Raw genomic sequence first — 14,606 nt, 5'->3', positions numbered from 1 at the left:
AGCTCCTTCTCTTGTTGCTTTTGGCTAAATCTTTGGAGAAAGGGAAAGACCATTCTTTCAATGTCCATTGCCAATGGGCCACCACTTTCCTTCTCATTGCTTGTGGTGAAAAGCATGTCTATGTCTGATGACTCTGCTGGAGGGTGATTTTCTCAAGGGCAAAATCAGTGAAATCACAGCTAATAGTTGGGAAGCTGGAAGTAGAAAAGGAGAGCAGACTCCAATAAATGTAGTTGACACATTTATTGAGTGCCACCATGCCATGGCCTACCTCATGATCCCGGGTGGTTTAAAGGTCTCTGAGACACAGCTGTCAAGAATTTTACAGTCTCTTGGAATAATATTGAGTCAACCAGTTAAGCTTAGCAAGTTCAAGTTCAGAAAACAATGAGAGAAAACTTATAGCATGGTGGCTTTGTGATCTGAGGCACCTCACTGCCAAGATGTTATTAGAAGTTTCACTTCACTTCTGCCTCTTCTCTAAATGGATCAGGGAGCTGCTGCCACCTGGAATATATGCCACACCCGGGCTATACCTTTGATAGTTGCCATGCCTCATGCACACTAGCCTAGTGTGATTGTGGAAGTGTGTCGCCAGGACTTGCTTTTAAGTAAAGAAGAGGATCTGTGAACAGAACAAAGCTTTGTGCATAAAATGGGCTTAATTTATAATTTTTGATAACTCTATCAAAAGCTAATAATTATCATGTTATATGGTCCAAGCTGAATTTTAAAATGATAAGTTTTATCTTGTATTGCAATGCTGCATAGATCTAGGTTTCTGAAAAACCTTTAGATGACTTTTTAGCCGAGAGTTCTAGGACCAGTCATTGACGACAATTGACATGGGCCTGGGATAGGTTGAGGTAACATGTTTGCCATCTCTGACTAGACACTTGAAGACCTCATTATAAACCAAGGGACCTACATGGTGCTCTCACAGAACCATCAGTGCAGTTCTCTGTTTCTGTAATCTCTCAGCAGAGCCACATGGGATCTGAATGTCTTCAGTAGAGATATGGCTTGAAACATACTGGAAATCTTTTCATTGGTTCCAAAGACCAGCAAAGGTTTGAAGAAACTTTACAGAAGGGTTTCCAGGGCTCATCCTGTCACTTGCATCAGTGCTTTTACTTTTAAAATCTGTTAAATGTTGCTTTAAACTACTGTACTTGGAGCATTTCAGCTCTGGGGACCCCAATCTGCAGCAACTTCCAAGCACCTGAAAAATTGCTGACCTCTCTTGGAGCTACCTTTTTCAACATCACTATGAGTCTGTGATTATCCTCAATGCTCCCTAATCCAGCTCCAAATGAGATTCAGAGCATTCATATGTTGGTGGGCATTGATTTTGGTAGTGGAGCAGCTTGATTCAAAACAAAAAAAATCAGACCCAGAGACTTAATCATTAATTATCTGAAAGCTTTCATCAGATGTAGGGATTGTCACGTCCATTTCAAACCTGCTGCACGTTATTTCAAAAAGTGCTTGCGAGGGAGTTGCTTATGGTTCTGCTAGCTGGGGCTTCCTTTTATTAAAGTGCTGAGAAAAAGAGAGTTATTATCTTTGAGAGATGCTGCTCTCATTTTAATTGTAACTTGGTAAGCTATTTGGCTAGCATGGACTCTGAGTCTTTTCTCAATGAATATTTCCAACACAGGCCAGGTCCCTGAGGACACAAGAATTTCCTGAAAAAAAAAAAAATTAACCATTACTTACTGGAAAAAGGAAAACTCTGTAGGTAAGAACCCATGGGGTAATGTTTTCAAAGCTGAATCTTATCTTTTCTTCCCATTCGTTGTTCCCAAGGGTGAGAGTGGGAATTGGGGTGGGGAGGAAAGAAAACCATTAGACAAGTCCTTTTTTCTTTTTCTTCTTTTAATTTTGTTCAGCATTAAAGGAGGGAACTTCATAAACATTGATTGTCATTTACAGAAAACATTCAGAAATCATGTGTGCATTATCCAGGAATGCTAACAGTATTGAACTAATAATTTACAGGACATAAAATAAGGACAAAAACCTATTACATTCTAAAGTAATATAAAACTCTTTTTTAATTGTTAGGGAGTGCTGTTTTATTCTAGTATATTTATAATTAAAAAAACTCAATGCTTACTTCCTAAATGACTCAGGCTGCAGTTTTACTCACATACACAGAAATTAGGGCTTATATATTAAACAAGGAGAGAGAGATCAGAAAATTGTAGATTTTAAAACTATATATGTCACTGGGTTTATTTGTGATTTGCCTTTTGCCTCTACAGGCCAATAAGAATACATGGTAATAATGTAATTAAACTCCAGAAAAATCAATGGTGACTATAAGAGACATTATTGTTTTAAAAAAGTAGAATTATTATGCTTTTTAGAATGAATATTTTTATTTTACATACTTGTGGCAACACAACTTTTATGCATTGCCAACAGTGGTGTGCATGCTAATGAGATGCAAACTGTACCCCTCCCATGCTGCCCCCCAGGCGCAGTAGGTTAATGGGCACAGCCAAGCCCCAGGCAGCCCAAGGTTTCACAGGACTTAGAGTCGCTCTTGACTTTACAAGTGTAGGCTGGAGCTGAGGTGAAAACATTAAATCTCTGAACGTTGGAAGTATATGAAAATCATTTCTCTCAATCCTAAAAGCAAGGAAGCATTGTCAGGGATTTCAAAAATATTGGAATGTCTCATTTAAATCTAAATATCTTTTTATTATTATAAATCGATCATCATAAAATACTAGCCTTTTAAAGTCATATTTGGGATGCAGGAAAAGCATCAGTTTCAACAACTTGCTCCTGCCTGTGTTGCTATAGCTCATGACACCTTGAATTTTCCTCCCTCTCAGTCTCTCCCCAACCCTCCCCCAGGTTCTTTACAACATTTATTTGGTGAAGGTCAGTTATGGCTTCAGCAAATGTGTGGTCTGACCTCAGGTTATTAATAAGAAATAAATGTGTACAAAAATATTTTGTTCATCAGAAAGCGGAGTTTGTTTTCTTTAAGCTATTCCATGCAGAAAGGATTTGGACAAAGCCATTTGCTACAAGGAAAGATGACTTAACTCAGGCAACTTTTTCTTTTTTTTAAATTTTCCTTTTTCATATTGTCTAGTTAGAGATGGAGTTTGCAGGTCTTAGGCCAATCTTCAATACAAACTCTTTGGAGCAGATTTAATTGACAGCCCTGTCCCTTTCTCAGTCATATTACAAAAAGAAGCATACACTTAACACCAATGACCCGTCAAGATGCTTAAACTGTTACAACCAGTTTCCATTAAAAAATTGAGAAGTACATAACACGCAGAAAGGAAGCAAGTACATATTTGCTCTTTGTTGATTTCCCCCTCTAAAAAAATTGTTACAAAGTCTTATGCTTAAACAGAGACATAGAAAAATCAGTGTACTCACTGTCTCCAGTTATTTACAGCAAAAATTACAGAGACAGCATACATTGTATTAGACCTTCCACAAGCATATATTAAAAGTAATTACATTTGAAAAAATATTTTTATTTTTCCTCTACATTTCTACAATACATACTCAGTTTTCTGTGGGTGTAATTTTTCTTTCTTGTGTGTGTGTTAATCAGATGAAGCAGACGGCACTGTGCTTGGATGTGGGATTTGTAGCTTTCCAGACATACCTAATGTGTGTCTACGGTATGGTTGTGACAGAGGCACGCGAAATGCTTGCCACCAACCACCGCCAGAAGAGTATAGTTGAATACAAGGATCGTGCTGCCCAGCTGGGGTGCAGATGCCCCGTGCGGCCCTGAGCGGGGCTCATTCAATTCCGGTAACCCTTGTGCTTTATTTTTGGCCATGAGAACAATCACTGAGCTGCTTTCTCTGATCCACTGGAGGCCATGCTTATGGTCACGCAGGAGGCAAAGATTGCTATGGCCCATTCACATCGGAGGAATTTCAGCAGCTTAGGAAAAAAGTGCACAAATAGAAAACCCCCATCTGCTGCATAGGTCCACGGTCTGCACTTCCAAACAATGGAGGACTACATGATCACGACTATAGAATAGATTCTTCACATACGACGAAGGGAAAAGAAACACTTGTCACAGATATTGAAATCACACAGTTAAAGAAACACGTCGAGACCCAAAAGAATCAAAGTCACGTATTTGCCTTTCAGAAAAAAGTGGCAAGAAATCTAGCCCCCTGGCTCTATGAAGAAGGGAGTGTGGGCAAGACAAGTTGAAGTGCCTTTTAGAAGCCATCACTAAATTGAATTGTTTTCACTTTTAGACTGTTGGCTATTTTGTAAACTGACCTCCTGTTATATCCTCTAGTTGTGACAATCACATATGAAAACAAAATAGGTATCAGAAGGGGAAGATCTCCATCCCCTCCTTCCAAAACTAATATCGTTCTAATATCGCCCAGGGTTGAATCTGGCCGGACTTGCTGCTGTTGAGCTGGTCCCAGACGCAATGTTGCTTTAAACCAGAGGCTGCAAGCTGACCATTTACGGGCCCTCTTCTGCTCAGTGATGTATTTGTTTGGTCTGCACTAAGCTCTGAATCAACTGCCATTATGTATAATTTCAGAGACTTTATAAAATTCCGAAGCTCTAGCAGCATTCAGCTTCAGCTAAATCGTGGATGTCCCTTTTTCCACAGGGCATTTCCTGGCCAGCTTGTCACTGGGCTGCTTCACCCATTTGCATTAAGCCCCCCGGCCCTTTTAGGCTTTAGAATTTTCAGCCCCTGCTTTAAATGGTAAACTACCCTCTACCCTGTACCCTCTGGTCCTGAGAGCCAAAAATGAATAGAGTGTCAGCTTTTTTTTTTTTTTTTTTTGAAAGACCCCCATAGTTTCCCACATCAGGTCTTTACTCTAGTTGCTGCTTATACTGGCAGTTGGAAACAGAACATGAAATAGCACTTCGTCTAAAGCAGATGGTAGGCTTTCCCCTCTTCTTTATGCAGGGGACTTTGTGCAGAGTTTCACTACAGAAGCACACTTTAAAATTATTGCTGTTCTGTTGGACAGTGCTTCTGTCAGGGCACAGACATCCATGGCCTGAATTGACTGTCAATTGTAGCAGCTTCCTTGGAAATAAAAGTTTATAGAAAAAAAAAAAAAAGAGTCAGGAAGAAATTATTTCTTCTAATTTCCAATAGAAGTAGACTTTTTCCTTGCTTCTATAATGAACGGAAACAAAGAACATAGAACAACACTGCCATTATTTGCATCTGATTGCTGTTTTTGAAAAAAGCTGGTAAGTTTTAGGTTGTCCTTGGGACCCAAGACTTGTTTTTTGCCTTCAAGCCTGGGACACATTGCATTGTAGAGAGTGAGCATGAGTTGATCTCTGTGGTTTTCTACAAACAGTTTAACTTGACTGCTGTGAAGTTACGCTTTGAACAAGGCAGCTACGATAGGAAATGTACTGACACCTCCCTGGGACCTCTTGTTAATATGCAGAGTTTATGATGATTTAAGATCTCTTAGAATCTACCAAAGAAATCTAATCACTCAGGAGATCGTTATAGTCTCTGATTTTACCTACTCCGAGGTACTTTAGTCCAGAGCCCTGAACGCAGTGCTAAAACAAGGGAAATTCAGACAGGGTATGTTTGTGGAGAACATCTCCACCTTCAGCTTTCAGTCTTTGGGGGATAAAAGAGCCACCGAAGGCAGGGCGGGGTGGCTCATGCCTGTAATCCTAGCACTTTGGGAGGCCAAGGTGGGTGGATCACTTGAGGTCAGGAGTTCAAGATCAGCCTGGCCAACATGGTGAAACCCCATCTCTACTAAAAATACAAAAATTAGCCGGGTGTAGGGGCATGTGCCTGTAATCCCAGTTATTCGGGAGGCTGAGGCAGGAGAATCACTTGAACCCAGGAGGCAGAGGTTGCAGTGAGCCGAGATCTCATGCCACTGCACTGCAGCCTGAGCAACATGTTGAACAAGATCTGTCTCAAAACAGAAAAGGAGCCACAGAACAAGGGGCACAAAGATTAGCTGAGTCATGGACAGTACAGGTATATGTGGGTGTCAACCCAGATTTGGAATCCTTTCCTGTTATATTTTCCCTCCAAAATTTCCCTTTTTTTTTTATGGACCACAAATACACTGAAGTTTGAATTCACCTAGTTTCACCTCCCTTGTCCATTTTATCTAATGCCAGTTAGATTTCTGTAATTTCCTTGTTCAGGATTTGTATAGAAAAGTTTGGATTTGCAGGGAGATAAAAATTCCTCGGAATGGGACAGCTAGATTATTTGGCTCTTAGCGGAGTTTAAAAAATGAGACCAAGTTGTCCTTACTTGGATGCAACTTTTCAGCAAGTCCAAATAATTCAGTCCAGTTTATGACATGAAGTTACTGCTTGTTGGCCTGAAAGCCTTGTCAGAGAGGTGCTCTCAGCGGCATAGTTAATGTATGCCATTCACGTTTTGTTGTCATTTTCCCGTTTTTAATTTTTTCCTCCTTCTTGATGTATTTTTTTTTTTTAATGAAACATCCCTGAGTGGACACAGTGCAACATCTGCATCGAGCAGTGATTGTCATTTATGAAGCACGAAGTGAGAAGCCCAGATTGTGGATTTTTTTCTTCCAGTGCACACTTGATCATGAGTATTGTGAACAGTTGTTAGTCCTCATGGGGAAGGAACAAAGTTCTGGGATTGTAGGTACAAAATACCTTGACATACAGTCATAGGAGATCTTCGAAGGGCAGCTTTTTAAGGCTTTTTACCATTGAAAACATGACTGGATTCTCTTTTAAGGGAAGGTTGGGCAACTGTAACCCAAACTAGAGATCTCTTCTCTCAACTAAGTGGGCTGAGTACATCCTGGTTGCCATTGTTTTGTTCTGGTTCAGATGCTAGCTCTGTTTCCTTCCTCCCAGCTTCAAAAGGTCCATGCTGTCCCAATGAAATGCTTACACTAGTGGAAACAACACAAATTCAAAAGCAGTACCTCCCAAGGTAAATGTGGGGAACAATCTTTTTCCTATATCACCCATGGGAAAAGGGAGGAAAAAATTCTGAGCCACTTCATCAATTGAGCCAATTTAAATCCTCTAAGGTAAATTGGAGGAAATAAATAATTCCCTCTGCAACTGAGCAGGAATTACAGGCTGACAATGGAAAACACCAGGCCAACAGAACAATGAAAACAAAGTTTGACATAAGTTCAAAGCTCAAAGGGAAACACCAAGTAGACACATGAAGCATCGCCTATCACAAGCCAATCATAAAACATACATTGCATTTGGAAATGGCTTGGTTTAATTGAGTGCCTTCCATTACCCTGTTTTCCTAGCAATCAGTAGAGTAATCTTTCCATTAGAAGGAAATATGACTCTGGGAATTAATTCTTTATACAAAGAGCTAGCAGGAGTGACATTTACACCAAAAAGAATTGAGTCCCTGTAGCAGCATAATAAGCAGTCTACAGCTGTCTTCTTAGAACCAAAGGTAATTTGGTTCAATGTAGTTAAATTAATTGAATATAACAGTAGTTGAGAAACAGATTCATTATTTTAAAGCCTTTTTGTTTTTCCCCATTGGTTTAGAATTCATCAATCATGAGGTGAGAAAATGTTCCATTTTCTAAAAGGAAAAGGCGACACTACTGTTTTGATCATCAATCAAGAGTTCTGTAGTATCTTGGAGATGCTGCTCAACCATGAACTTCAGGAGAGCACAGAGATTAAAAAAAATAATAATCAAAGTTTCCACTGATGGAAACTTTACAAAGCAGGTGTGTGTGTGTGTTTAGCAAGGAGAAAAGGGCAGTTCTTTAGGAGTTGGTGGCTGGGATATGCTTACAGGAGACCATAATTGTCATTGTCTTATACACAAACTTCTCTCCTAGTTTTTTTTTTTTTTTTTTTTTAAAGTTTTATTTTGAATCAGAAAATACCAAAGGTATAGGTCTCCAGGACACAGGCAGAACAAATTTCTTAGAATATATGCTTTTCTTATGATTAATGTCATTGGTGAACAGGTGGAGAAGTGAGAATTTGTACAAGGAAGTCTAAAATCTCCGATCCCAATGTCATCCTTGTATTCTTTACTTCTAAAAATTGCTAAAAAAAAAAAATTCTAGGGTAAATGGATGATATAATTGTAAACTGCATAGGAATTAGTTTTGCCTTTGGGGTACATTAGATCTCCAGAATAACACAGATCTTTTTTTTCTAATCTGTCGAGTTTTTGCTACATTTTTATATTATAGCATTTTATAATACGCCTCCTCCTTTATTGCCACTTTTCCTAATAAAGGTATTAAAGAGAAGGAATATAAAGATTACTTCTTTACTTTAGGTCTTCTCTTTCTATCTTTTCTTGCCAAAACATGGTGAGAGAGAAAATGTTTACATGAAATGGCATTGTTGCCCTGGGTTCTGATTTATTCTTTTAATGTTTCTAGAAAAAATTGCTGGTAGTCATAATCCACGGATTGTAGTTTTCAGTTGAAGACACAATAAGCACTGAAATCAAGCTTCCTTCACAACTGGAAATCCAAACAAAAAAAGTGTGTTCTGGTGAAAAATAGAAAATACCTACTGTTTGGTCAAAAAAGTCTTGGACCTTGCAATATTATCTGTGGCCTAATTCTTGAAACAGGAAAATGGCTCCATATACTGCCCCCTTCCCAATATGTACCATCTTGACAAGGCTTTGATGTCACTGACAGAAATAGAGTTTGTATACAGAGGCCACACATTATGTTGATTCCTTTGTAGACTTATTTCTGAGTTCGTACCGTCCTGCCATTGACTATAGATGAAAACTCTGTCTGGGAAAACAAAATCCTGATTGTCTAACATAAAGGTAACATATAACACAGAAGGTAAATCGTAGAAGAGAGCCTGACTGAACCTCCATTGCTAGTAGGTATGGTATTTAAGCCACAGTGCATGTGCATGTATAAGTAATAGTCATATATAATATTCTCACATATTATATACTTATTACATACATGCACAGTACTTTCCAAGACAGCTACAAATTTACACATGCATCAACTACCTAAAAACATAGAAATAGGTAAGCCTATTTAGTGGAATTTTCTTAAATTATATTTGAACAATCAACAGGAAAAGTAATCATGTAAAGTACCGCTCTTTTCTTGTATATATCTACAATAAAATTCTATAAACAGTTGTCTCCCAAAACATACCCGAATAAAATTAAAAAAAGGATAACACCCAGTGTCCTATATTTGTATATTTATGGTCATTTCAAAAACAAACAAACAAATAAAAGAGCCCCACTCAGGTGCATATTTACATTCTTCAAACTGTAGCGGTGAAAAATAATTCTATTAAGTGCAGGACATTCCTAATGTTGCAGTAGTGACATTTTTCTTAAGTCTTCATGAACACATTGCTTTTGTCTTAATGGTGATGCATTCCATGACTATGAGACAGTTCTCTTGTCCCCTTCATTTGCAGCCGGTGGCACAGTCAGGATTAAAGAGCTCCTTGTATAACGGAGGAAACAGTGTATTCACTATCTCTGGATGAGATTGCTTAAATACCTGCAGCTTCTCCCCGTGCAAGTTGCAAACTGCCGTGATGGTTGGTATCTTGGCTATTAACTGCAGAACGGAGAGACAGAGAGGGAGATAGAGAGGGAAGCTCATTAGTGGAATCAGTGTCCTTTCTGGCCCCAGATGAAGGTAAACGGCTTTGGAAAAAGATGTTCAGAAAGAAAGAAGGCTCACTTTCAGCTTTTTCTCTTAGAACAAAACAAAATAAAATGTACTCCCTGCCCCTCGCCACTCCATCTCCTAATGGAAAAATAAAGAGTAAGGAAGCAAGCAAGAAAACAGGACCAAGATCCCTGATTCATTGCTCTTAAATGAGTATTTATGAGAGGTTTTCTAGTTAATAGTTTTCCAGTTTAATAGTTACAAGTGGGTGCTCTGTAGGCAGGCTACCTGAGTTCCAAAAGAGCTTAGTAATGGCGTAGCTGTCACTTTGTCTGTGTCTCAGTTTTCTCATTCATAAAATGGGCTTACTAACAGTACCTACTTCATTGGGTTGTTGTGTGGACTGAGGGAGGTAATTCCTATAAAAGTGTTAAGAACACTGGAGATGTGAAGTGTAATTGTTAGTGAACACTATTATCACCCGTAATTTCCCATAGATTTTCGCGACATGAATTTGTAGCTTTGGAAGATGATAATATTTAGGGATATACAACCAAACTGTATGAGGTGTAATCTATAATAATCTGGACTGCTTGGCTATCAAGCTCACTAGCCCACTTGTATAGTGGCTCTCTAATCCATTTCCACTGTAATGCATAATATGAAACACATGGAGAATTTGGGAGGTCACTGGCACTCAGCTTCCTTAGGAAGGTGTTCTAAAAATGAGTGGAAGGATATCCACTTATACTTGTTAGGTTTTGATATACGTATCATGTAAGATGTAATTTTTTGGGGTTAAGATACCCAGAAGACAGTGTTTAATAATAATTTAAATGCTGTGTGGGTCTTAGGAGATGAACAATTCCAGCTTTTAACACACTTATAGTTTAGGAACACTTCGAATCCATCACTTTTGTGTCAAAATTAGCTTAAACAAAAGTCACTGTGATTAAATTATTGTGAGAGAAATGTTCTTGTGTAGAGAACACTCTTATAAAAGGTAAGCATGATAGCTCATATAGCTGACTAAAGACACACTCGAAAGTGATGAAAAATACAATTAAACAAAACCTATTCTCGTCACCAGTTAGGCTCATCATCATATTCCCTACCCTGTTCAATGACAAGAATCCATTTTAGCCTTTGAAATAAAAGAGGAAATAGATAATTAGTTGCCTTGTGGTTTTTAAAAATCAGTAACCTCCACTCTTTCATTAACTTTCCTTTTAACAATTAATGACTATATAACCATACTAGGAGCAATTTAAAAACAGCATCAGGATGAGGGCTGTTGGCTCATTCAGTAAAGGGATCTAGAACATGTAAAGAAGTTTAGAGTTCAGACTTTCCAATCTTGACCATCTCCACTGCTATTTAAAGACGGGGATAGACATGAAAAATGAGGAATCTTTGTCAATAGAATGGATGCTAAATTTTAGACTGAGAATCAAAACTTTATCTCCAACATTATGAATTTTTTTTTCATTCTTGATAAACCACAAGGAATTGCATGCCTAATAGGTAGCAGGCACCTTGGCTAAACACTAGAATGCACAAAACACTATGACTCTTGTTTCCAGTCTACTTGATGAGACTGATGAAATAAGTTTACCACACGGTCAAAAGCAGACTGAAAAACTGCGGTGAGTGCCAAGGAAGAATAGCGGGAGGAAAAGTGGGATGGAAGAAGGTGCTCTGACTTGTGGCAGGCCCGGGAAGGCTGCTCTGAGAAAGTGACATTGAAGCTGTCATGAGCTTCTGATGGAAGAGTGAGAGAGCTAATTAGGAACTGGGGCAGAGGGTACATACATAACATGCCCTAGGATCACGCGCAAAGATGCTGTAGCACTTGGCACTCTGGAAGAACCGAAGGCAGTTCAGGGTCGCTGGAGCAGTGGGTGAGGTAATGCCAGAGAGGTGTGCATGGCCAGATTATGTAAGCCCTCATAGTTCACGTTATGTTCTCTGAGAGGGTTTTAAGCAAAAAAGAAAGATGATTCAGAGTCCCATTCTGAAAGGCTCACTTTGGGTCCAGGGTGGAAAACTGTGTCTTTTCTATATTTTCATAGGTACACAGTGTTCAAGTGTCCACTTAACTAGAGTCGCTTGGGAAATTATTCAAACTCTCTTAACCAGCTGGCTCACACAGAAGGAGACTACAAGAATTTAGGAACAGTTCTTGTACATTGTAATTCTCCCTGAAATAGCTGTTGAATGCAGAGTGGCTTTGAACGCTTTCTACAATCATCTGCAGTTGAATTGATGATGTGCAGAGCTCCTGAAACTTCCAGACGCAACTCTATAATTATTGTCAATCTTGTCAATAAGAGTGACTGAGGAGTTCTTAAAAATGCAGATTACTGGGACCTACTCCTGGAGGATTCAGTTGCAGTGAGTTTGGGTGAAGCTCAGACTCCATGTTTGGAACAAACATTCCCTGCAGACACCGATGCAGTGGGTTCATTCATGGGATCGACTTTGAAAAACACGGCTTCCGGGGTTCAAATTTTATAAATTTACAACTGGTTTTCAAAATTGAAAAGTTGAGCCAGGCACAGTGGCCCAGTTCTGTAATCCCAACTACTCAGGAGGCAGGAGCAAGAAGATAGCTTGAAGCCAGGAGTTCGAGACCAACCTGGCCAACATAGCAAGACTTTGTACCTTAAAAAATTTTTAAAAAGTAAATTATACATTGAATTTGAAACAGTCCTATGAACTATGTGTAGAATTAGCTGGTTTTCCAGGAGGCAGACATGGAAGTTCTCACATGTAGAGAGGGAAGGTTCCATATGCTTAGAGCTATTAGTTTGGTGGGGGTCAAGTAATGCAATTTCTGAGTTCCCTGTGATACACAAATACTACATAGAGAGGATTAGTCTGTTGATAAAGAACATGGGCTTTGGAGTTGGGCTGCCTGGGTTTGAATCCTATTTCTGTCCTTTACAGCTATGTGATCTCTGGCAAGTCACTTAACCTCTTGGCTTTCTTATCCATCAGATGGCGATTATAACAGTCCCTGCCTCAGAGGGAGGTTGTGAGGATTAAGTGAGTCAACAAAAATTTTTTTATAGTGGTTCCTGACACACAGTGGTGATCTATGTGGTAGCTGTCATGCTTCCACTCCCACAGTCTGAGATCTCTCTCTTCCTTTCAGGAGAGGAAGAGTCAAGGCCATGCTTTTCAGTCAAAGGACATGGAGGGCAGGAAGCCAGCTTAGCTCTGAACCAAACTCCAAAAGTGGAGTCATTAACCAAAAGTTAATGCATGGCAAAGTCAGCCATTGACGTTTATTGAAATGAAAAAGCAAAATCATATTGATTTTTCATTCTCTTATAGCAATTCAAGTAAGTTGCTTATTTTACTAACTGTGACTCACAATGTAGAATCCTATGTATAACAATTCTTGAAGCATTTTTTGGCTCCTTTAGTGACAGGGTGGTGTGGGACATGAAATGTATAAGAGGATGACTGAAACTCTTTTATAGTTGCTCATTTGCCCTGGAAATATTTAATTACGTGTCTGGTTTTGGGATGTTAATATGGACTCTTCCTCCTTTCCTGGAAGAAAACTGGGATTTAAGAGTCTGGTTCAGGACCCAGTTCTGCCTTCTTTTATGCAATTTGGATCTAGTTCCTGTTGCTCATCTGTAGAATGGGCCGGATGGTGGGAATTGCTTTCTGTTAAAGAGCACCCAGACCGCTTCAGCAAACAGCACCGAGAAGGCAAAGAGCTCTCCCAGCGTCCGTGCTCTCGGAATAGGCTGACTGCAAGGCACCCAGTCGGCCGTGGAAACAGAAGTGCCGACAGGGGCATCCATCACTCTGAGGCATGGTGGGCCAGGAGGCCATGCGGAGGCGGCAGCAGCACTTGTCAGAGCCCAGAAGAACCTGGTGTAGAGAGCAGCAGGCAATCACTTACTGCTCATTAATATTATGCACTGCAGCCAGGGGACCCCCATTTCAAAGGGAGCTCAGAGCAGCCTCCACAGCAGTTAATAGCTCAACAACTTTTTAAACAGCTGGGGAAGTGATCCAGAAGCACTTGGAGATGGAGGGGGTAGTCAATTTGAAATCATCGTGAAATTCCTTCATGTTTAAATAATCCCCATAGCAGAAGTAGACAGAGGGTCTATCAAAAGGCATTTTCACACCCATCTCTTTCTTATGACAAGCATTTCTTATGAGAAGGGAGCTTTAGCTTCGACCTACAGGGGTCTACAAGAAGAAAAAGCAGCTGTTTGAGAAGAGATAATAATCCTATGCTTCTCTCCAGAGGGCGGTTTTATGAAAAAATTCACAATTTTGTAACTGGTACGTTTGATGTTAGAAAAATGGAACATGCAGAGGGTAAAACTAGTGATCTTGTTCATGCGGGCTTCCAGGCCACCACGTGCCCTCCAGCCTAAACCAGGAAGCCAGCAATGGTTTGATCAAATTGGAAGAAGCTTCAGGAGCACTAATGAAAACAGGACACATAAAGTGAAGCTGAACACAGCAATTCCACATGTCCATTTGATTTTCTTTTCTTTGTTTCTTTTTCTTTTTTGTTTTTGGTTTTTGTTGAGCCAAATCTAGTTGGATTCGAATTATAACATTAAACTTGAGATATCTTTCCAGGTCCTAAGCCCTGCCCCCACCATCCTGACTCCATCCTTAGCATCTGTGTGGCAGTGCCTGTACTTTCTACCCTGGGCATGGCTGACCAAAGTGGAAGTGGACACTTGACTCAGCTGGGGCTGGAATAGGAAATCAGACTGAGAGTCAGCAAGCTGCTGTCTAATTGTAGCAGAAACTACCCGTAACCTAAGGAGCAAAGAACTAGCCATATTTCATCACGTGAACCAGGGAGGCACAGAAAACTGGTACTCAGAGAGGGAGAAGAATGAAGTAGATACCTATGGAGAGATGAGTGTGTAAGATGAATAATTTGGAAGGCTTCCCAATTCATCATTCCAGTACTTTCCTGATTGATGGCTG

The 14,606-nt window shown here is 39.8% G+C and overlaps 1 protein-coding gene across 1 annotated transcript in view; it reads right to left on the bottom strand.

The window, feature by feature from the left end:
* Positions 1-2,220: 2,220 nt before the first annotated feature.
* RORB (RAR related orphan receptor B) overlaps positions 2,221-14,606 on the bottom strand; it is a 196,019-nt gene continuing 183,633 nt past the window's right edge. Inside the window, exon 10 of the mRNA XM_050761474.1 lies at positions 2,221-9,572. Within this exon, the coding sequence (XP_050617431.1) occupies positions 9,417-9,572 (156 nt within the window). The 3' untranslated portion in view covers positions 2,221-9,416. The remainder of the gene's footprint in view (positions 9,573-14,606) is intronic.

Source organism: Macaca thibetana, chromosome 15 (genome assembly GCF_024542745.1).
Source record: "Macaca thibetana thibetana isolate TM-01 chromosome 15, ASM2454274v1, whole genome shotgun sequence".
In the NCBI taxonomy this organism is placed as follows: Eukaryota; Metazoa; Chordata; class Mammalia; order Primates; family Cercopithecidae; genus Macaca; species Macaca thibetana.
This window is presented reverse-complemented; position numbering and strand designations above follow the sequence as displayed.